Source organism: Lonchura striata, chromosome 8 (genome assembly GCF_050655825.1).
Source record: "Lonchura striata isolate lonStrDom1 chromosome 8, ASM5065582v1, whole genome shotgun sequence".
Taxonomy (NCBI): domain Eukaryota; kingdom Metazoa; phylum Chordata; class Aves; order Passeriformes; family Estrildidae; genus Lonchura; species Lonchura striata.
Genome location: NC_140710.1, coordinates 5,468,674 through 5,493,049, shown reverse-complemented (window position 1 = coordinate 5,493,049; position 24,376 = coordinate 5,468,674). Strand labels below are relative to the sequence as shown.

General features: G+C 41.5%; 1 protein-coding gene across 6 annotated transcripts in view; it reads right to left on the bottom strand.

The window, feature by feature from the left end:
* GLIS1 (GLIS family zinc finger 1) overlaps nucleotides 1-24,376 on the bottom strand; it is a 179,478-nt gene that overhangs the window by 27,976 nt on the left and 127,126 nt on the right. For 5 of the 6 annotated variants that reach the window (XM_085586236.1, XM_085586238.1, XM_077785349.2 and 2 more), the window contains 2 exons: nucleotides 5,777-5,938; nucleotides 2,573-2,683 (listed from right to left, as the gene is read on the bottom strand). In XM_085586236.1, the coding sequence (XP_085442362.1) occupies nucleotides 2,573-2,683; nucleotides 5,777-5,938 (273 nt within the window). The remainder of the gene's footprint in view (nucleotides 1-2,572; nucleotides 2,684-5,776; nucleotides 5,939-24,376) is intronic. The other variant, XM_085586237.1, reaches the window with a different exon arrangement.

Below are 24,376 nucleotides of genomic sequence, written 5' to 3'. Positions count from 1 at the left end.
CCTGAGTAATTGAACTGCACATTTTCAGGCTTTCTGTAGTTTCTTGGATTCTGTGGCAAAAGGTTTGCATCACCCTGTAACTGTGACACTTGGAGAGACATTTGATAGGGGAAGAAAAGCGTTTGTGCTGATCAGATTAGAAGTGGCAGAGCGAGGCGCTGTCGGTGATGGGGAAGAGGTACCACTCACGTGTCAGCTGTGCTCCATGGAAATTAAAGCTCTGGCAAAAGGGTCTGAAGCAAACTCTCAAAAACCACAATGTCCATCATATTAAAAACAGCAGGAGAGGAGAATTAAGAAAGAAAAGCATTTCTAATTCTCTTTCAAACATGCTGATGCTGCCAAGCTTTTGTCATAACAGAGTGATCACATTACACAAACAGCCATCATATTCTGCAGCCATTAATAAATAGTTATTGTCCTTATGGGTACAGCCTCACATACCCATCTCCCCTGGGCTTGGGTATTCTAAATAAAGGGCCCAGGCAAACCTTCTCAGAATTCTGCTCTACAACCATTTGTGGGCTCGAGATAAACATCTGACATTTGGATCACAAGTGCATCTGCAGCCAATTAAACTACTACTAAATTAACAGCTAACTTTCTCCTGTTTTGTTTCTGTAGAGCCTTTCAGAACAACCAAATATCACCACTGCACTAATCCTCTAAGCCATGAACTAAGTGCTCAGGATTCCTTTGATACAAGTCTAAGCTCAGGCATTTTGTTTTGCATCAGAAATGGCACATTTTGGTAGCATATCTCAACCAAGACATGTTGGCAGAACAGCTTGTTAATTTTTCTTTCTTGGCTAGGTCATTTCCACTCAGAACTCTTGGGAAGTTGATACCAACAGACAACTGCCTTTGCTGAGTTATAACCAAAAACGAGCAAGTGAGTATAAACAGTCTTTCCCCTTTTTTCCTACCTCTGAAATCCAAAGTAGGCTATTCAGTAACACTGGGATTTATTTAGTAGTGAAAGGTGGGTTTTTTTTAATATATTTAGATTAAATACTTAGAGGAGGTTCTTGTTTCTTTATCAGCCAGGTTTGCTTTGATCCTTTTTAAGACAGCCTGACCAAAAATCTCCTACTTTTTCAGTTGCCTTTACATTTGAGGAAAAAAAGTCACAGGATCAAGTATTCATAAAGTTATCATGGATAAATGAGGCAGGAAATCTGAAGATGATTTCAAACCACTGGAGGAGTGCAGATTTAGACTAGTCTACCAAATAAGGTGTGGGAGGCAAGTTACTAACATTATTTTAAGATAGATTTGATAAGTCTATATGAGGTTGTGTACATGTACACAGGAAAATTCCTCAAGGCAGGAGATTAAGTGATATGAAACCCTGGATATTGATGTCTTGGTGCATCCAAGCAGCCTGAGTTTGCAGCTGCTGCTAACAGATTTGTCCTGGATTGATTCTGTGCTTCAGGAAGTTCTCTTCTTTGGAATAGGGAGGACAGTTGTTTTCCACAATCTGCTGAGAATTTCATGTAAGAAACCTTCCTCTTACAAAGATCTTGCAATTGCAGAAGACTCTGGTGTCACAGTCACCTTTTTTTTGTGGCAAATTACTGCTATGGCCTTCTGACTCTTACTCTCATTCCACAGAATTAATTACATAGAATTAATCAATTACTGCCATGGCACTCTGACTCTTACTATCATTACGAGCCAGAAGTTCAATCTAGGGAAGTGTTGGGATTTTGTGACCTGTGGGACACACATGCAGAGCACATCCTGTGGAACCTTCTAAAGCTGAGAGCTGTAGGGAAACCACAGGGCCTGGTAATTCAAAACTGGAAAACTAGGCAGTGGCCAGGCTAGATAAAAGTTCTGAGTAGAGCTGATATGTGCAAAGACTTGAACATGAACACCTGGATGGTGCTGGGCCCGTGTGTCTCCCAGGCACAAAGCTCACCAAGCAATGAGAGATCCACGAGTATCTGACACAGTGTGCAGAGCTCTGGCCACTGATGTGCTGGGAACTGCTACTCAGACTGCACACATCTGGCAGAGAGAAGTGTTACAGGGAGAATGTGGGGACACACAGATGTCCTGGGAAAGGGACAAACTGCTGAAAACTCTACAAGAGGAGCAGCAGGAGGGAAGGGGGCATGGCTGACACAAGGACACCTCTCTATTCCAAGTCCTCCTACCTTTCCACTGTACCCTGGCTTAGTTTCATTTGTGTTTTAGATGATCTACCAACATGTACTTTAGTAAATACCATCAGTTAGTGCTGATTGCAGAGACTCGGTGCACGGACATTTTATGTGAATGACAGCACAATTTGGGCTTGTGTATAAAAGATGAACAGGAAAACAAATGCTAGGATGGAAAGCATGGGGAAAACTGAAATTAGAGGGTGGCAGCCTTTGAAAGTACACATATATAAGGTGGTTTATTTAACAACAGTGATTAAAACCCAGGAAAATCAGCTCCATTTAAGTTTTCGTCTGTGATATTGCAGAAAAAGCGATCTGAAAATATATGAATTAGAGGTGAATTAAAAATGACTGCACTGAAGAGCTCTGGGGACGTGTCACTCCTTGCCTGCTCTTACCTTCTTACGCACCTGCTGCTCTTTGGCCGAGTGAGCCTTGACGTGCTTGCGCAGGGAGCTGGGGTCGGTGTAGCGCTTGGAGCAGCCGGGAATCTGGCAGGCGTACGGCTTCTGGGGACGGAGCAAAGGGACAGATGTCACACCCCTGTGCCCGCCCCAGCCAGCACAGGGAGCGCTGCAGGACGGGCACACACAGTGCTGAACCTGAGCTCTTCCCCCTCTTTGCTGGGCCCACGTTTGCTTTTGTCTGAGCTCACAACCAGGCACGATGCAAACAGAAGTGATTCTGCCCTGCCACACTGGATATGGTTTACTGGGCTGAGCTAAATGCCAGTGAAGTAGAACTGAATGGGTTTTGAGAGCATTTTTTTATTCCCTAGCCTTTACAGGAAACAAAATTATCATGGCATCACCCAGTATAATTATAAAGAAAGACATTCTGGTTTTGAGTTCTGATTTACATACATTTTACAAGGATTGCTGGGCACTGGTGAGACCCCACCTCGAATCCTGGGTGCAGTTTTGGGCCCCTCACAACAAGAAAAGCATTGAGGGGTTGGAGCATGTCCAGAGAAGGGCAATGGGGTTGGGGAAGAGTGAAGAACAAGGAGTGGCTGAGGATGCTGGGGGGTCTCAGCCTGCAGAAAAGGAGGCTCAGAAAGGACCTTCCCAATGACTGAAATCCTCACTGATTTCTTCTGTGGCTATGCCTATTCCCAACAAATGGAACACTATCTCCGGGTTACAGAACAAACTCCAAATGAAGGTGCAACTGCCAAAATGAGCAAAGGCACTTTTTATTAAGTAACCACTGGCTTAAGTGCCAGCAATATAGTGCTGCGTGGCACAGCTCACAAAGCTTTAAAGTTGAATGGAACATTCTTTTGCCCTCTGTTTTCTTGCCTCATCTATCAACATTACGTCAGTCTTCTCACTAGGACTAGCAAATCCTTTTGGTGTCTTCTCAAAGGTAGAAAACTCGTTTGCCATGACCTTGATGTCACATTCTTTAATCCCCTTGGTTTCAAAAGGAGGATGCACAGAAGGGAAAAAATCCCACCAGTTTTGTGAGAAGTGACTGTGAGGTCCTTTAAACCCAGTTGCTGTGCTCCTGGAGGAGTGCTGATGTGCCCTTTTTACCACGAGGACAGACAGGTTCCCTTTGTTCTGCACCTGCCTAGGAGAAGGACCTACTTCCAGATGATTTAGTGGGGATTCCATCAAACTAACATACACCAGTAAGTGAAATGATTTACAGATTCTTCTTTGGAGAAGATAAATGGTGGAGTGACCTACATTGAGAAGCTTTAAAACCAATTCCAAATGTACTCAGTAAGGAAAAAGCAGCCTATATAAACCCCCTTTCTTTGTAAGTACCTCCAGAGGACAAGTATTGCTGCTCTGTCCAGCCAGCAGGAAATTTCTGAAGGAATAATAGAATCATTCACCAATTCATGACCTTACAGGCTAACACAGCAGCTACCCAGAAAGTTATAAGGCAAAGGAGATTTATTGAGAGTGTCTGGAACACAGAGAACTGACACCTGAGAAAAAGCTATGGAAAACTTGAACAAATCCCTTGGCAGAAAAACTAGCAGAGTATTTTTCAAATTGCTGATGTCATTCAAATTAGTGATAAAATCATTCATCTCAGTCATAGGGAAACAAGATGAGAATGTGATCACCCTTACAAAGGTTCATGGCTGCTTGCTCTGACATTCCAGGCAGTTGTTTGGTGCAGCAGCACCACCCTGTAGCTCTGCTATGTTTCATGTTCACATAAGCACACAATTCTCTGAGCTTGAACCACAGGGCTTCAATTAAATCAAGTAAGTGGAACTCAATTATTGTGTGCAGGACACCAGAAATAGTTTTAGAGAACCTGCAGTGGAATAGCATGGAGGATGTTTTTAGATATTTAAGAAAGTTATTAGAAAATGATTACTGTACCTTTTTCCTGATTTATGAGCATTTCAGATAATAAAGACAGAGATAAAGGGAGAAGAGAAGAAAATAGAAAGTTAAGACATTTGTCTTCAACATTGCACAGACAACACATACAAAGAATTTGTGCTCATTTTACTAACCATGTCAGTTCTCTCTTAAAACTAATAGATGGCATTCCCTTTGTGAGTTTGGCTAATAAAAATATATATCTACTAGATTCAGGCAGTAACATTTAAAAACTGCATGCAATTTAGTATATCCACTTTCAAAAGAGATGAAAATTACAAATTCAAATATCTCAGGTCGACTTTCAAATAAATAAAACATTGTTATTTTAAGTGTGCTTTGGTTTGGAAAATGTGACTGACTTGCTTCTCTTACTTGTTTGTTTTTGCAAGGCATAATGTACATTAGACATTCCTTAATGCTGCACTGTCTGAAATGTGTAACTGCTTAAAAGTAAATATCAATTAAACTCAAAAGTTCTGCCCCATAAACACTTGGTCAAACTACACCATATATTTGCTTCTTTGAAAAAGACAAAGGAACAACTCTGCCTGTTATTCTTTACAAGTTTTATGCTGAGGACATGACTGATCTGCAAAGCTGTCTCATTGCTTTCTATCCCCATGACCTGGTGATTTCATTTCAGTAGAGCCCAAGACACTTGACAGGCTCCCATCCTCTCTATGAGACAAGTGAGAAGAGCTGCAGAGTCAAGCCAAATCTACCAGCTGTAGAGAATAAAAGGGTGTGTTTCTCACAGTAATTCTGACCCATTCCACAGAGTTATGAGACAGGTTTATTTTCACTTTTTACAAAATTACTGTCCAAAACTGAGGTGCGTGTACCTTACACTGAGAAGTCTGAACAGCTTTTGCCTTCACTCAGAACACTCACTGAAGGGGACAGGAAGTGGGACAATGACACACATTTGGTGCAGCAGCCGTGACTCAGCTTTCACTCAGCTACACCTTATTGAGCTGCTGCCTGCTCTTACTGGAACAGGAACAATGGCAGAGTTTGCTGAGTAACTCACTCCTCGGCATGAGTAACACAACATAATTGCCTCTCTGTGATCAAGACTTTTTCACTTCTAAAAGCACATACAGTCCAAAACCGAACACACTTGCTGATAGCTGAGTTTTCTAAGACTCTCCTCATGAAAAGGCCAAGTCCCCCTGCAGTGGCAGAACCGATTGTGTACCAGGAGCACTGGAAAACTCGGAGCAGCTCCCAGTATGAAATCATGCTTACGGTATCCAGGTGTGTCCGCTGGTGCTTCGCCCGGTCGCTGGAGTTGCTGAAAGCTTTCTGGCAGCCAGGATGCTGACACAGGTATGGCTTCTCCCCAGTATGACTCCGAAGGTGAATCTTGAGGTTCTCAAGCCTAGAAAATGCCTTGTTGCACCCTTCAAACTGAAAAACGTCATAAAAAAATCATTGTAAGGTTCTATTAAATAAACCACGTGCAGCCACAATGAGGAGAGTGTAAGAACCAAGTTGGACATGCAATAAATCAACCAACATTCAAACATCTGTTGAAATTTATGGATGAAACACAACATATTGTGCTATCCATTTAATCTGTCACTGAAGACACGGTGTGCAGCTCAGTAATAATACAAGGGTTATAAATATCTCACACATTCTGTCTGAGCTGAACACCTAAAAACACAATGTCAGAGCAGAAAATTTAAAGAAAGAACAAGTGTTCTGAGGAGTCCTCTGGGATGTTAACTGGCACAGGAACCACTGTGGGCAGTAACAATTAGCTGCTACAGACAGAGAGTAAGAGAAGCTGGCGGGTTAGAACCTGGTTTCAGGTGTCTGAAATACTATACACTGGAGCAGATGAGCACAGACTATTACAGGAAGACCTGATCCATTTGAAGATCAATCCAAAGGAACTCTGCTGTTATTCTGCACCCTTTTCTTCACTAGCTGTATCATTCAGAGCTGTTCTCAACATTTATATAAGCAGTAACCTGAGCAATTCTGACTTCTTAAGCACCCGTTTCGTTAGGGAGCTGCAATAAAATGCTGCATAGCCTTCATAACAGAAGTCGTTGTTTCAAATTAAATCTGAATAAATAGATAAGTAAAATTTCCAGCTACTAGGCCAAGGGAAGGGTGTTTTGCATTGAAGTTTCAGTGTCACGGACAACAGGCAGTGGAGGCACTGTCTGTAGGATGGGAGCTCTCCCAGGTGAGCACAAATACTTGTGTGTGCACATTTGTGCACCTGCACACCCACAAAATGCACTCAGATACTTGCACATGTTCAAATACTTGCATGCAAATACTGAAGTGATGGAATGCATTTTTTTGCCCACTCTGCACATATTGCTGTTTCATGGCACTGTACATCTCTGCCTCTACACAGATAAAAACCTGGTTCCTCAAGGAATTGTGATCTCAAGGAAAGTATTTGAAAAACACAACTCAATCCACCTTCCTATCAACACTAAGAGCAATTCTGAAATATAGTAGGTGTATCTTCACAGAATGGTTTGAAAGGGACCTTAAGGGTCACCTAGTTCCAAGCCCTGCTGTGAGCAAGGGACACCTGCCACTGTCCCAGGTTGCTCCAAGCTCTGTGCAACCTGGCCTTGACCAATTCCAGGGATGGGCAGGCACAGCTTCTCTGAGCAATCTGTTCCAACCACTTTTTCCAGAAGCCACAACTTTTTATATGATTCTTGCTCACAAATAGTGAAATCCTGACTCTCACAAAATCAGCAAATGTTTTGTCACTTCCTTTTGCTGAGTCAAGATTTTGTTCAGCAGCTTTCCAGGAACCTGTGGCTCCTCAGATGGCATCACAGAATTCACCACCCTGCCAAAGGTGATGGAGGAAGGCCCACCACATTCTCCTCATCCCAGAGTGTTTTCTAAATACCTCAGCAGAGCAACCAAAGTGATTCCTGAGCCAGCACTTCACGTTGCAGGCTGTGTCCTGGCACTGGATGCAGATCAGCTCTGCACACTACAGCAGAGGGGTTTCTGGCACTCCTCTGCCTGTCCCAGCCACTCACACATCAAAGGATCAATGTGGCCCTTACTGCCATAAATATTTTAGTGCCCTGAGCAGTACCCTGTCTGAATGGCATACTGGGTATGTGTGCAGACAACTACCTGATGTGTATGTATTTCCCATCTTTTCCCATCACAGCCATTGTGACAGATACACAAAATCACCTGGAGACATGCAGTTCATGAGTCCAGAAGCTTTGTTTGGCCACAGCCCACCTCTGAACACCTGAGCTGGTCTAAGGAGGCGGGGGGGTTCAGAAAAGACCAAAGCCACCAAGGCTTCAAAAGAGACAAACTTTCTTCACAGTCATCACTAAAAATCTGACTAAGATTCAGGATGGAGCAATTTGAAATGTGCAAAATTGCTTAAGTCTATGAAAAATAGAGCAGTGTTCAGCAAATTCATACTTCTCATAGGACATTCCATGAAGTTGAGTGAATGTTCTGAGGTCCTAAACTTCACTTTTTTTCCTTTTTGTTCCCAATCTTCCTCCTTTCCAGCCTCCTTTGATTAGTGTGCCCACAGTGTGGCATCCCTTTGAAGTACTATCCTTTTCATCTCTCTTGCAGGTCACCTTCAAGCACTGAGAGGCTGCACTAAGTCTCCCTGGAAGCCTTCTCCAGGCTGAACAAGCCCAACTCTCTCAGCTTTTCTTCTCAGAAAAGGTGTTCCATCCCTTGGAACATTTTTGTGTTCTTTCATCCCCCAGCCTGTGTTGATACCAGGGGTTGCCCTGGACCAGCTGCAGGACCTGGACTTGGCTTTATTGACACCCCATGGGCCACTTCTGGAGCTTGTCCAGGCGCCTCTGGATGCCACCTCATCCCTCAGGAGTGTCACTGCACCACTCAGCTTGGTGTCACCTGCAAATTTGCTGAGCCTGCACTTGGTCCCACTACAGACCCCCAGGGGACACCACCTGTCACCAATGTCCCATCTGAACACTGAGTCTCCCACCACTCTGGATGTTACTATCATTCCTCATCCACTGAGCACTCCAGCCATCAAATCCACCTCTCTCCAATTTAGAGAGAAGGATCTTGACCCTCAGAATGATTTCTAAGGGATTATACCAGTCTTCAGTTCCATACCTAGAGCTCAATGAGAAGTAGCAAGGCATGCAGAATACTCCAAACTCATTAAAGGTCCAGCTCCACTCTCATCGATGCCAGTAGCAAAAATTCCAACAGCAAATGTCCTAAAGCATCTAAACACAAGCTTAATTTAAAACACATGAAAGCACATATGTTTAAGAGTTTGCTGGATCGACACTTCAGGGAGAGAAGGAGCAGGCCCTACCAGAAATACTCAGAGATGTAGTGTTAGCAGCAACACTCAAACAAATATGGTCTTATTTACAGACCCTTCCTCTGTGTCAGCTGCCTTTTCCTGGTAAGAATGTCCAATGCCTTCAGCAGTAAGGTTCCTCCATCACCACATATGCTTTTCTTATTTATGTTATGACATTCAGAGCTTTTCTTAGTTATGTTATTATTTCCTAATTCACAGTATTTGTATTACCCAAGTCTATTAAACTAGGTAACAGACAATGGGATGGTCCCAATGCTGTGATAAACTCAGGATAAACATGTCAGGTGGAAAAATACACCAGCAAAGAGAATGATGTGACTGCAGTACTCAGATTTTCAAGCTGGCAAAGGCTGGGTTGGTGAAATAGTAATTCTGTTCAAGAGAAAAGCACTGGGGACAAGAACCTTGCCAGAAGTGATGAGAGGAAGCTGAAGAGGAAAGGTCTCAAAGGAAGAGAGGAATGGAGTTGGTGCAAAGAGCTGAGCAGGGTGGGACTGAGAATCCACTCAGAGCTGCAGGAAGAGTTCACTTTGAAGGACACCTTTTTCAGCTCTCTGATTTCTGGATCTGCTGATTGTATCTCTCACAGTTTGCCCCAACAAAAGTGCACATATGGAAACAGCTTCCCTGAAGTGGTGCAACAACTTCAACTGGGCTGCTGTTAAGACAATTTTGTAAGGTAGTTCTTGGGTTTAACTGCTACTCACCAACTCTTTTAACCCTTCCACCTACTCTTACTACTTGGAGTTTATTAACATTTACATTTACACTATATAAAACTACTCTAGGAAAAGTGGGTGTCTCATTCTCCTTCTTAAATACCCTCTAGGAAGATCCAGCCATCCCACAAGTGTCTCAGCTTCTACTACAAAGAACAAATGTTCACTTTTGAAAGAGTTTCAGGATGGCAAGAGCTATTTTATCCACTGAGAAGGCCACTTACAGGATCTCCCAGACATCTGGCCCCAATCTGTCACTGCTTAATCCTACAATCCTAAACATTTTGTGGACGTTTGATGCCTGGGATAACTGTAACAAATGCTGCATGATCCTCAAAGTCTGTAAATGTCAACAGAGCTCTTAAACAAGTTTCATCAATAAAAATAATAATTATATTGCAATTACTGCTTTTGTCTTTGCTGTGAGATCGTTAATGCTGTGCACACCCAAGCACAGACACAAAACAATGCCACATGATTACAGGAAGAACACAATGCAGTTATTGGGTTTTATAACTACTGCTGCTTTCAGAACAGGGCTTCTACCAGGAAAAAGTACCTTGTAGAAATTTATGGGACTAAACTAGTTTGTTAACATATGGAAATACATATTTTATTTTTATTTCACACTAAAATCTCACTGCAGTGTCACTGTTGCAATATCATACATTCAAAAGTCATATTTATAAAAACACTGAATTATCTCACAGTGATCTAAACGCATCACAATTTTCCCAACAAAACAGTTTAATCTAATAACTGTAATTGCTTAAAATGTTTTTTCTTTGCTTCCAGATTATACTTTGAATGCACCTGAGAATGCTGCCATGCAGAAATAACAGCATGTTCCCAAGGGGGTTTATATTATCAAATGTTTACCATTTTCGTAAGCGTATTTAATCACGGTCATGTCTAGCATATCTGTCAGTGGTACAGATCAGAAGAAATAAACTATAAACTAACCAGCTCAGACCATAGGGTGAAGCAGTAACTGACATTTTCTTAGGAAATGAGTTATGACTGAAAAAGAGAAGCCTTCACAGTCATAGTGCTAAATAGGTCCAGTGTGCCATTAGAGCAAGCTCATTAATATACACCTCTGCTCTCTGCTGCAAGATCAGTTAAACAAGCTGCCTTTTATTTATAGACCTAAAAGGGAAAGAGCAGGTCATATTGGCTGCTGACATCTCAGACAGCCTACAGATGGAAAACCCAAAACATTTCATTCCAAAGCATTTAATGCTATCAATAGGAAATCTGATGTCTGGTCAAAACATCCATGAGCCTTATGAACATTGTGAAATGTTCTTTCTTCCCAACTGATTACAAAATTGGGAAAGTTTTACTGAAAAACACACTGTGAGAAAAAGGATCCTGTGAGGCTGTGTATCCCTTCTGGAGGGGAGGGAACAGCCACACCACTCTTTAAATAGCATCAATGTTTAACAGCACACTGAGGCCAATGTTGGGGCCGTGGCTGGAAGCACACAGGGCTCCGAACTGTTATGAACCTCAGGAACTTAAAACACTTGAATTGTTCCACCCCACGCCACAATCAAAGTATCTGCTTTGGTGCTTTGTTTTTCCCAGCTAACTCCTGATTAGATTAATGTTTAATTCGCTGTTGTAGCTACAATGCAAAGCCCTGATCCTGCAAATAGTTGTGCACGAGTAACGGCTCATACAAGGAGTTTTACTAAACTCAACAGAATTATTTGAGTACATAAAAAGTCACCCATAGGAGAGAGACTTTAACATACTGAAGAATCCCAATTTATTTAGCCAGACTCAAACTTACAGATTTAAATTGTTGAAGCTGTTTTTTTTTTTTTTCCTTTGTGATTACAATACAGTGGAAGGTAACTGTAACATAAAAAGACTTGCCAATTTCTGGGTTTGGTTTTATTACTGAAGCTTGTACAATATATCTTTACAAAGTGACACTACATTCTATTTCATTTGAGTCCTGGGCAAAAATGCTTGTACTTTTAATTATCTGTCTTTAAATAGAGCATTTAGGGCTTTAGCCAGAGTATTGTACAGCTGCTGGTGTGTAAGAGAAGAGAAGCTTAAAAAGTTCGGAACAGGAAGAAGGAAGGAAAGTGAGCCACAGTATAAATGCAATTCATCCTTCACATTGTAGGGGTTTAGGGTAGTTGTGGTCAACCATTTGACATCCACACACTGTCCACCAATAGTTCATTTTTCTTTATGCTGTTAAGACAGATTGCGTATTTCCTAATTACCATGAAACTGGGAAATACTAATACACTGAGAATCCCTGGAGGAGGTGCTTGAACCTCTCTGACTTAAATGAGACTTTGGGCTGTCCCTTTTATTTCAATTTTATGAATTTTATAAGCCCCTGAGCCTGCATTCCTGAACCCCCTCGGGCAGTACCAGGAGTGATGGATCCATGAGGAATGCAGACCTGGCCCATGAAGAACTCCTTTAAGCTGTTGAGTTTCAGAGAGTGACCAGGTCTGACTCTGCCCACGAGGTGACTCCCACACAAAGAGACCCCTCTGACTGCAGACCCAGCCACCTGCCCGCCAGCATCCCCTACACAGGGCAAATGTTCCTTCCAGCACTGGAATATTCATATATTTATTTCTTCTAGTGCCAGTAGGTCACACACTTCAGTGAGCAAAAGAACGTTCAATGTATTTTCCAGCAAACCCAAAATATCTGGGAAGTTATCAGAGCATCCTATCCTTTTCACAAGACCCAATTTCTAGTATTAAAACTCTTTTTAGTAATCCTTCTTTAATCAGGAAGAAGTATAAACATTTGTCAAAACAGGGGTAGTTGCATTTGTTTGCTGCAACATATGAGAACGAACCAGGAAAGTTGGGAATATTTTACTATCAGCAGCTTGACAGCCACAGATTTTGCCATAAGGTTTTGCTAAATATGTCATTTGGAAAGCAAACAATTTTCTGAAACCTCATTACAGTTGGACTGAATGCAGTATTATGGCTTGCAGGCAAAAATAACATTACATGAGGCAACATTTTAAAGAACAAAATGCAAAATTCATACGGTCATGTAATAAACAAAGAAGACACCCCATGTCAGTCCCTTTATTTCCTCAGATGTAACTGGGACACTATTCTATTTGGGATTTTTTTAATAGCTTACAAGCTATTTGAAATTAAAGGACAGCACACAGTCCAAGATTTGCTGTTCTAATATCTGAAGCCAGATCTGCTTCTTTTGACAAAATTAAGATTGAACAAAATCAATTAAAAACCCTCTCCATCCATGCCAGCAAAGAACCACAAATAAATTAAAATGCTTCCCTCCAGTATTTTTAGATTTTTTTAAATAAAAAGTATAGTTTCCTACATGTACTTCAAAAACTTGTTTCTCTGGATCAGTAATTCATTGTTTGAATTTCCAAGGAAACATTTCCATTCCAGTTTGCATCCAAACTAGAATCTATTTGCACCCATCTCAATCTTGAAAGAACAGTCTGTGCTCTTGGTCTGGGGGGGGGGGCAATTTGAGTGCAAACAGTTCTGTCTTGACAAGCAAGGTGAAAAAGGTGCTCATCATCTACTTTCAGGTATGAGAGTTGGAAAGTTTGGAGTGAAGAATTAATTTGCTTAACATAAAGAATGCAGCCTCAGAGCAAAGGGAGAATCCATTACGATTGATGTGGACTAACCAGCTGGGGTAACAAAAAATAAAACAAATAGAAAAAAGAAAATAATTAAAGAGACAACTGCAGAAAGAAGGGGGGAAAAAAGTAGTTATAAAAAGAAAAGAAAGAATCCTACCCCAAAACTTATGGCTGATTAGCATAGCCTAGCATCTTAAAAGGCCAAAATACCACATGTGTGGCATGTTACAAAAGAAGATTAAAATAAAGGAAAAAATAATCCAGAGAACCATGAAGTCTCAAAACATCTGGAGTTTTATAGTAACAAGGAGGAAAAAATCAAAAACATAATTGAAAAAAGTCCACTGCGATACATTATTGTACAATGAAGCTTAATGGAATTGAAAGGAGAAGAGATGAAAAGGCAAAATAAGGGGGGACAAAGAAATAAAAGAAACAAGAAAAGGCATTTATATTTTAAAGATGTCACTGAGGGTTTTTATCCCAGTTATTAAAAATTACACACCCTGCTTCTGTAAGCTGTTCCTGTGATGTGTTGAGCGCTCTCTTTCAGCATAGGACATTCAGCACGCTGGGGAACTCAGCAACCCTTCTGTGCCCAGCACAGGGCACTTCTCACCCCTGGGTCTGGGACAGACATCTGCAAAGAGGACAGCAGAGAAGCTGCCTGTGCTGGTTTGCATTCTGAATCCAATGGGAGATTGGAAGAGAGGCAGGACAAACATAAATTAAGAATGTTTGCTAAAAACAATGTGTACATTCAGGAATTAAGCAAACAGTCTTAAGCTGTTATACTGGCATCAGACACTATTGAAATACTCTGAATGTATTCACTAACAAACACATGGAAAAAAACAAAATGAAAAGCTTCCCTCTTTATTTCATATTTTCCTTTATTTTTAATGAACCAGTAAAGGAACAAAAAGATCCTCTCATAGTCCAGTCTGCCTTTGTAACATGCCAAGAGTGTGTCTAGGAACAGGAGGATTTTCCAGTGCACCACAGACAGAGCAGCCTGCGTTAGGTCTGTGCTGTGTCTGTCCCCAGTCACAGGAAGGTCTGAGTCCAGCGTGTGACAAACCTGTGTGTCACAAACACAGTGTCATCTGGCAACAGTGAGTGTCCATCCTAACTTCCCACTCATTTCCCCCTGGACTCCTATTTTTTTATAATTCTAGAAAACCCAGCTCCTACCTTTGTCAAGACTAATAAATAAATATGTTTTACAGTCATAGCTTGTCACATGTCATCACAGCTTACGAAGTGGCTCCTGCCCTTGGCAGATCAAACAAGAGGAGGATCCTGAGGATGAAATCTGATCTACAGTGGGAAATCGCTGGCTGCAGCTGACTAAACTACTCCGGCACAAGCAAATTCTCTTAGGAAAGGTGAAAAATAGCAGCAAGGTAACTCTGCCCATCAATGTAGGTTTTCTGTTGCAAATACAACTTTTGGTAAGTGGTTCAACACAGCTTGTTCATTTTCCTACTAAATTCTTCACAAAGTCAGGAATTTTTATTGCTGGGGTTTTCTCCCATTTTAGTTAGGATGGATTTTTTTAATCTTAAAACCTACTGTCCTTTTTATACCCTACCTGTGCTCATTTCCACAAGCACATAATGGAGCTTTTATCTCAAGTTGTTATTTTAACTTGAAATTCAGCTCAGAAGAGTAAAGTTTCCCTGCAAACTGACAAACGACATCAACTTGCCAACACTGGATGAATCTGCACAAAGCAATGAGGACAACACACAATCTTCTCAATCTTCTCCAAGGCTGTTCTTGGCAGTGGAGTAGAAAAGCCAGGGGGACTTTCAGTGCTCAGATGGGCTCCTGCTCTTTCTGTGCCATGCTGGGCCAATCCGAGGAGCTCTTGGGTAAAAATGCTTGTACTTTTTATTATTTGTCTTCCAAAACAGCACTATCTGTCTCTAAAATATGAAATCAATGGAATCTTCAAGCTTGAAGCATTTGTCTTTAAAAGATAATTATTTTTTAAAAAAGCAACCCCAAGAGACACAACTCTCCTTCACCCATGGATCTGCTCATCACACTACAGCAGAATCCCACAGAGCTCAGGGTAACACACGGAGAAGGATAATCTGAGAGAACCTTTCTCCCCTACAAATAAAGAACTCACCCTCACTTTGCCCTAAGTCACTGTCTAGTCTGGCAGTGTTTGCATTTTGTCTTGCTTGGCCATGTTCAGTACATGAAGTGAAATCTGAGAGACTTATTCCTAGGAAAATGGCTTCAAGACCTCAACCTGCTTTAAATGAAGTCAGTTTTCTCTCCAAAGGAGATGCTAAATCAAAATTTTCCTAATGAACAGCCTATTGCTACTCTTCACTCAGGGTGATTTACCACACCCGCTGAACTGGTGTGGGCATTGACACCCTCCACCAGCCCCTGCTCCAGATTCAAGTGCTGGAGCTGCCTCCTGAAGCCTGTTGAGAAGATGAGCTCTGCTGAAGAGCAGTGCCAGGTCCCGCCATTCTCTACAGCACTGTGGGATCCTCTGGATAAAAGACTGTATAGCAATGTTCTTTTCTGAATAGCACTTAATGTTTTCCCACAGTCTTATTGTTTACAGGGAGTTTAGCAAGTCACTTCACTAATTTAAAATAGATTGTGTCCCACATGGGTGGATAACAATAACACATATTGGTGAATCATATGGCTTTCAAATGATATGTATGAAAAAGAAGTGCTACATATATTGTCTAAAATTTTATTGTGTGAAACCACAGCACTTAGCTCCCTACCAGCTGTGTCAACAATTCAGTATAATAAACTAATACAATTGTAGAATAACAGCAAGGTTAGTTCTGAAAATTAGAAGCTAAGATTGAAAAAGAAATGCAAAAATATGTAAATGAATACAGATGAACATTATTTCAGGTGGGAAAAACTTGCCTCGCAAATGATGGGACCTAATGGAATTTATATCCCATGGCATAGGCTGCAGTGTAAAAGCCTAAGAGGAAAAGGGATTATATGAGGGAAATTATTTTTTAAAGGGACAAAGAGTAGGTTTTAGTATCTGAGCAATCTGATATATTACATTTTGTGTGACCATTGCAGAAGCATCCCATCTTACTACAAACTACACACCCTGGGTCAGCTTTAAAATGAAAGAATAAAAATCCTCCCTGGACTTTATTCCAAGGTTGAGAGCAGCTTCCCATCCACGCTGAGCAGTTCATAGGAGCTGCCTCACACACATGACGCAGCTCCAAGGCCACTGCCAAAGGACATTCCTGACATACTTGACCAATGGCAGCCCATGTACAGGAATGGCTGAGCGAGCCAGGCTCAAATAACAAAGGTTCATATTGAGCTGTCTCACATAATTTTTAATATGCTGCTAAATAAATAAAAAAATAACTAAATAAAAGACATTTTCTATGATAATATTTTGAGGGAAAACTGGGAAAGGAGATCAACGGAAATAGGTTTTAAATTGAAAAGTTGAACTGTAGCCCAGAAATGACAAGAAAATTAAATCTCTTTTTCTTCTGAACCCCAATAAAAAAAGTCTTAAACACTCTCGGTGGACCACAGTTTTGAAAGAAGTGAAATTATGTTATTGTCATGGATGATTATTAGAAGGTATCTGCAAGGTTTTCCTGAGAGTTATCCCTCTATCCCAGAACCTAGCAGGAAACCACAATCACTTCTGTACCTTACATGAAGGACTTTGAAATGAAAGTGCCTCAAAATCAAATATAAGCAGCTTTCAACATGTGCATTTAATCTTCCTAGGTTAAGAAACACCCCGTGGCCACCACACTAAAGAACTGAAAACGTAAATTGAAGAAATTATATCCATATGATTAAGTAAGATTCTTAAAGAGAAACATGTTGTTAAGTACTTCATTCAGAATAAAATGAAATGCAGTAAAATAGAAGCTATTTGGAATAAATCACTGACGCACATGCTTTCTATGCAAAATGGCAGTGTTCAGCTCAGAGTGGACATCTGGAGCAAATTAGCATTATGTTGAGAATAATATAAAATTAAAACATTTAGTTTCAGCTTCTAAAATTAAATATAAAATCAGAGACCACTGTTGTGTTGGACAGCTTGTCTTGTAACTCTGATAGCAAGAGTTTATTTTGTTTTTCAAGTTGTTTATTCCTCCTATCACTGTCCTGGGAGCCTTGATGCTCCCAGGTACCACCTCTGCAAAAAGCACCAGGCACAAGAGCTGTGTCTCACAACGTGCTGCCAAGTCCTCTTCTAGGGGTTCAGAATGAGGAGTTGGAGGCCAAGCATGGGCCAGAGAAACTTGGGTAAATCAAGAAGAAATGACCCAAAGCTACAGGCAGAACTTGGACCACACCCCAGCCAAACCTCCCAGGAACGGAATGGTTCATTTTTACCTTTGCATGTTGACTCTGCACCTCCTGGTCCTGGAGAGGTCCACGTGCTGAAGGTGCTGGGTGACTTCAAGCCCTTCTGCAGCCCCTCTTAAAATTTGCTGAGCTTCTCCTGGCTGCTGGTGCCGCTCAGTTCATGTGAGGTTTGGCAGAACAACCCACAGGAGATCTCCCAGCTCCTACTGAGGTGAGGGAGAGAAGCCTCTGCTCCTGGTGGGATCTGCCCTAATTGCTTCAGGGACAGTGGCTATTGCAAAGCTACTTCCACACCCAAATGAAGCTTCTGTTCCAATTCCTGTCAATTCTGTGTGCAAACTCCAGGTGCTTAAGACAAGTGAGCATTTGTACTTCTGCTTTCACTTCCTGGAGAGATTAACTGGGATAAAGGAAGTGTATGGGATATAATTCCCTATAATCACTCTCTTCCCCACCTGGGTCCTTTGTGCCACTTGAGCTGCCTGCAGTCTTGGACTTGCTATACCTCAATACCTGCCTGGCCTGTCCACTTGGGCTCTGAAACAGGAAAAAGGAACATTTCTGCTTCCTTGGGGTGCCAGCCTTGACAAGACCACAAACTTTGGGAAGACCTAACTTTTCTCTTGGACATCTTTCAAGATTTCCAATTTCAGCACTCTGCTCCAAACAGCTTTCCACAATTTATTGCCTTATAAAATTGCTCATCCCCGACTAGACAAAACAGCCACTAGCAGCAGTATTTCTGAAAGGCAGAAGCCATCAGCAGCCAGGACACTTCTGAACAACTCACACCTGATCCAGGAGCTGTTCTTGCAACTGGTGTCATGCCAAGTCAGTGGGAGACCCTGAGCAAATCACTTCAACGCCTCGGCAGAGTTGAGTCCTTCATGTGCTCTGTACTCAAACACCTCCTCAGCAGGGACTGCATCACCACTTTGTGAGGATTTTTTGAGTATCCTGACCTTATCAGTCACTGGGGTAAAGCCTCTGACCCAGGAGCAGAGCTCTGGAGAATCAGGACTTCCGGCAGAAGATGTATAACCATTACACCGGAGAGAATGCTGGACGTATCAACATCTTCAGGTAGTTTTTACTGCGCTTTTATGCTCTCGAATACTCTCCTTGATACTTAAAAATGGCATCAAACAAGCAACCAGCAAAGAGTTTATATAGCATAAAAATGAACTCTTTATAGCATGGATTATCTCATTTCTAACACTGTTAGGAACATGCTAACCTTGCCACCTGTTCCTGGACTTCCTTTAAGGTAGCCCTGTCTTTCAACATGAAACCTAAATTGGATGTGCACAGCCTTGCTCCTGCACTCTGCAATGTAAATACCTGCACATATGTTTTAAATAGCCTCACACCTCTATATGTAAAATTTCAGACACCTGTGAATTGGCCTTAAACAGCCCCACTGGGTTTTGTGGATGGAGAACAACTTCCAGGTGCCGATGAATAAGGTTATTTCAAGGGCACGGGCAATGTACAGCCTCCAGTCTGAGTTTGTACAATACTGTATTTCCAAACTCAAAGCAACTCTTCTAAATGTGTCCTCTCTGTGACTCATTAATCAACTACTAAATTTGGAAATAAATATATTTGGGTCTCTCTGGCTTGTACAGAGCTCTAATTCACTGGGGCTTTAATTATGTAAAGCACCTTGAGATCTCTGCACGAGGTGAGCACTCCTCAGGTAAGGACAGTTCTAGGTTTGTTCTTCACACAGCTGCCCAGGAAAGGCTCATTTTCATCAGTTTTAGGCCACATTGCTTTGTGATTCTTCTGCAGAGCACTTTCTTTCCATTATTCTCTTTTGAAATACTAAAAGGATTCTTTTATTCCTATTCTACCAGCACTTTCACAGAAGAACCTCACAGCTCATTTCTGGTTTCAAAATTTTGATCCATTTTGGCCCATCATTTACTCAGAAAGAATTCTGATAAACTTTTTACAATTACAGACTATGTGAATTAAGGCTAAAACTCTGAATTAATCTACAGTATGTCTTTTCAAAACCCTACCTGTCCTCTCTCTTCTTCAGTCACCTCATAATTGAGAAAAAACCTTTTAAAAGTTTAATTTTCTGTGTAAGAAATGAGTTCTGCAGCAAACTTGTTTTGATTTCACGGTGATCTTTGTGACTACAATGCGTTCTTTGAAAAGGAGAATGAACTTTTTCATTTAATGAATGATTAGACCTTTCCCAAAAGCTGCCAACATTTTTTTAAAAAGCCGTTGTCTTTTTCTCCTTCCCCAGAAGAATATCCAAAACAACCTCAACTCTCCATAGCAAGCAAACACATATTTTAATGACAGTGAGGAAAGGCTTGCTGGGAGAAACAGTACCTTTTATTAGCCCAGCTAATATAGCTGAAAAAGACAGAGAGGCTCTCAGCATAAAAGCCTTTCTTTGGAGATGATCTTTACTTCCAACCCAAACCATTCTGTGATTCCATGTCAAACTCTCTCCAGACTGATTGCAAGGAATTGTAGCCATAGAAAGAAAAGACAGATGCATGCAACTTCCACACTGTTCTGCAAAGAGAGGTCTGATGGGCACAGGGGTGTTGGGGGCATTTCCACACTGGCCTGAGCAAAGTGGCAGAGCTCCCTTCTGCCTTTCCAAACAACTCATTAATCCAGACTCAGGACACCACAGCTGGGATTGTGAGCTTCCAGCTGTGCAGCAGGCAGTGCCAAGCTTCCCAAATGGGCACCACCTAGTGCAGAGGCACACCATGGACCCAGGGAAAGGGCTGCTGGCAGCCATCCTCAGGGGTAGAGAGGGAATGCCTTGCTTTGGACAGAGCAGGCCATGTAAAACTGCCTCTGCCTAGGATTGCTCCACTCTGTTTTTCACTTTTTACCCTTGGCATGGTTTTTTGGATCCCTCCTAACACCAACTCCTCTCCCATGACTGCAAATTTGGAAATGCCAGGGCCCATAAGAATGGAGGGATGCAGCCTTTCTTTCTGTCCAAACAATCCCAGATCAATATTTTGTGTGGACAAAAACCTTCACCTTCTTTCTTACGAGCTTTAAGTGTTTTTTTTCTCACTGCCAAACATGAACCTATGAAGCAAAAACTCTTTTAAATTTCATACTGGAGGCTGGTGCCTTTTTAATTAGTCCTTACAGAGAAGCTAAAGAGCAGACAGGCAAGTTGCAATTGGAAAACGTATGCAAGGAAAATAAAAGGGGCAAGAGTGACCAACCTACTAGCCTTTCCTGTTCTCATGACTTTTATATACACATGATCTCACCAATTACACAATATGACATCAACAGGGCCATTCTCTCTGCACTGAATGTCTTCAAAACATTCCTGGCCAGAGAAATTTATCTCTGAAACCACCCACTAGCATCAATCTTTTGCATATCTTGAAACAGGGACTGCACAGCCGTGCTTCTGTCATATGATGAGAAGCATAACTGCTTACAGAGCCCTTGTATGTGCGACCACACACACCACTACTGATGCAGCATTAAATAAATCTCTTGAACTTGCCTCTTTCAGCAGAAAACATGCAGAGATCTGCTCTAAAAGCTGAGTCTCGAGCTACGGGCTGGCAGTCTGCTACAGCAACACAGAGAGCTGGGGTTCAAGCCAGCACCAACTTTATCCCCTGCTGAGACACAGTGCTACAGGTGTTCAAAATCACTGGTTCAGCTCTGGCACCTAGGTTTGTCTGCCAGCACAGCCAGAGGGATGGACTCCTTAAATTGAGAATGGCTCATCATCATTAGAACACCTTTTCCTAATCCTCGCCAGGAACCAGTACCTGTACACAGCCAAATAATCCACCTCATCAATCTCTTCACATTTTCCCACCAAACCAGGAAAGTGAAAGAGCTCAATTTCATGGAGGAAATAAGGACAAAGGAAAAGAATGGTGGCATCTCTCTGGGAGGACAAGACCAAAGCCTGGCTGGGTTGGAGGGCTGGGAAAGGCAGGGCATGGGGGGGTTCCAGCTGAGAAAATGGAGCAGTTCTCAATCAAGTCAACTGCACTCACTATCTTGGCTTTCACTGGGGGGATCACTAAGAAAACCTGATTGGCATAGAAAAGCAAGACAAAGGAAGCAGAACAAATGCTGAGTAACCCATGGGCTTGCTTTTTACCAAAAGCACATAACTACTGTGTTCATTTGCAACCTGTGAGGCAGACTGTGCCCACTGAAAAGATTTTAAAATTAGAACCCAGGATGGTAACAAAAACAATTACAAAAAGGGTACAGGATACTCATTCTGCCCCTGAATCCTGTGTACAATGAGTAATGTGCCAATGATTTTGATGTGTAAACCTAGTTCTGCTCAGGACCAGTCAAATTCATGCACCTAAATACCCTGTGTCAGGCAGTACAAAACATACCCCAATTTTTCTTTTCTTTGTTTGGTTCTCTATTGATATTTTCCACCACAACTAACTCATCATTTTCCCCCAAAACTTACCATGACAAAATCACAGCTCTTAAACATAAGAGTACAGCCCGCAGGCTCTGAGTTAAAAGCATGCCCTGGCACAAGGACGACGTGCAGGACACGCTGAGCCACAAAGGATTACGCCAACAGATTACCACAGACACATTTGTGAGCTCACCATTAAAAGCCACACGCAGCAATCTCTGGTAAACAACACCAGTGACAATGTAAATGATCCTCCATCATGCACAGGGAAGATGTGGCCTGTGCAAACTCTGGGTAAAACCATCTTCTTCCCAAGGCTGGCCTTCCCTGCACATGGCTGAACCAACAGAGCGAGTGCGCTGTCAGGTCTACGTGTAGGAAGAAATGAGTTTGCTTTTACCAAAAGCACGTAATTATTGTGTTCGTTTGCAGGTTGTTCTGAAAAGTCAGGTTTGTTTTTTAGCAAAACAAGTTTTGTGAAACCTTTCTTGTTCAAACAGTCAAGTTACTCAGCTCTCCCATTACCCACAGACAAGGATGAATTGGGTGCTAACTCACAGGACTGGCCTCTTCTCTGTCTGGAATCCCACTGACAAACAGCCCAGTACATAAAAAATGCACAATGGTCCACACACAATGTCAACAAATCCAGGCTCTCACCAGTTCACCTGGGATATCCTGCCTTTCTCCCCTGAAGCTGTGGGCTTGAACTGTTAGTAAAAAGCTGACACAGCTGACCAAGATACAAACCCACTGGCACTTCATCTGATATCTTAGAGTGACAACAAACAAATAAATCCAAAAAGTTTTCATGCCAAACACAATAGTCCAGCTCCAAATACATGCTAACATTGATGGGAGGATTTGGGATCTGGAGGCAGGGATCACAGTAAATGAAAAAAAAAAATTAGAAGTTTTTTTCTTTTAATGCCAGCTGGGAAATTAAGTAAAACTGGAAAATACTAAAAAACCTCTAGGCACAGCACAATGCTGTCCAGATTTCATGCCCTTTCAGTGCTGGGTAGGTGATCTAGGATGTAAATGGCAATATAATAATGGTGAAGATAAACAAGATAAAAACATGTAATCCTGCAGAGCAAAGAGAAGTCATTATGACTCATGTTTTACTGTTGGCCACTGTTCAGTAACTGGCAACTGAGCCACGAAGGAGCCCATGGATGTGTCAGGGACAGTTCTCAGCTGAAACACACAGTGACTGCTCTTCTTTGATCTGCCCTTGTGTATGGGATGTTATACTCTGGCTGTGTGCACAGGAATCCCAACTGGAAAAGTGTGTGCTCTTCTAACACAAGGGCCATACACTCTGTGCTGTAGTACTCTGGTTCGTTTAGAATATTAACTGGTCTTTTATTTTACTCTAATCCTCCAAACTGACACTATCAGCATGCAATATCCATGATACACATTTTACCTGGTAGCAATCTTCCCCCCTCAAAAAATCCTAAACTCCAAGTAATCTGAATGTCATTCTACTAAGGTAATACAATGTGGAAGAAATCCCATTAGAATTTAGATAAAAATTTTGACAATTATTTTAATTATTAAAAATAATAACTTTTTAAAAAATAAGTCCTTATTAAGTTTCCTCATTAACTTCTTTACAACTCCATGTACATTTGAGAAATAAACTGAAACTGGATAAAGAGAGTATAAGCCACTTTCCATCAAATCCTCTTCCAGATTAATCTAAAACCACACTTCTTCTCTAGTAGCTCTAAGTGTGCTTAAGAAAATCTAAAGTTTTATTTAAAAAAATATATATTTTCTTGTTCATGTTTTCCAAATTATCTCTGTGGACCTAAAAGCTCAAAACAATTTTTTTTTTGTTTTGCTTTTAATGAAGATGTAGATTCTGGCAACCACCTCTGTGCCGAAGGATCTGGAAGCTAGCACAGGAATTTGCCTCACTGTATGGCCACCTCTTAAGTTTACTTATCTCACTTCCCTGTGCCCTAGCAATTGATATTTCAACACATTAATGGATTTATGTGTAAAAGAGAGAACGAGAGATGTACATATTTTTGAATCCAGCCCAGCATGCAACAATCATTTTCAATTAGCATGTCCTCAGATGAATACAATAAGCCAGTGTTTTTCATTTCCAATTTGTTTTGTTCCGTGCAAAAAGAATTAGAGATAAAGGACATACAAGGACTGATCCCAGATGCAGCTGTAAAGCAAGATTTATCAATTAGTATGTTAGAAATATCAGGCTGGCCACCATGCCATTCAGATTCCCATCTTTTAGTTGTATTGAGTTTTCTGCTTTTAATTAAATATTGAGTATCAGGCTGATTACTTGAGATAATATCAAAATAGGAGCTGCAGCCCAGCACTGTTTCGTGACTGCCACATGCAGTGTGATACAGGA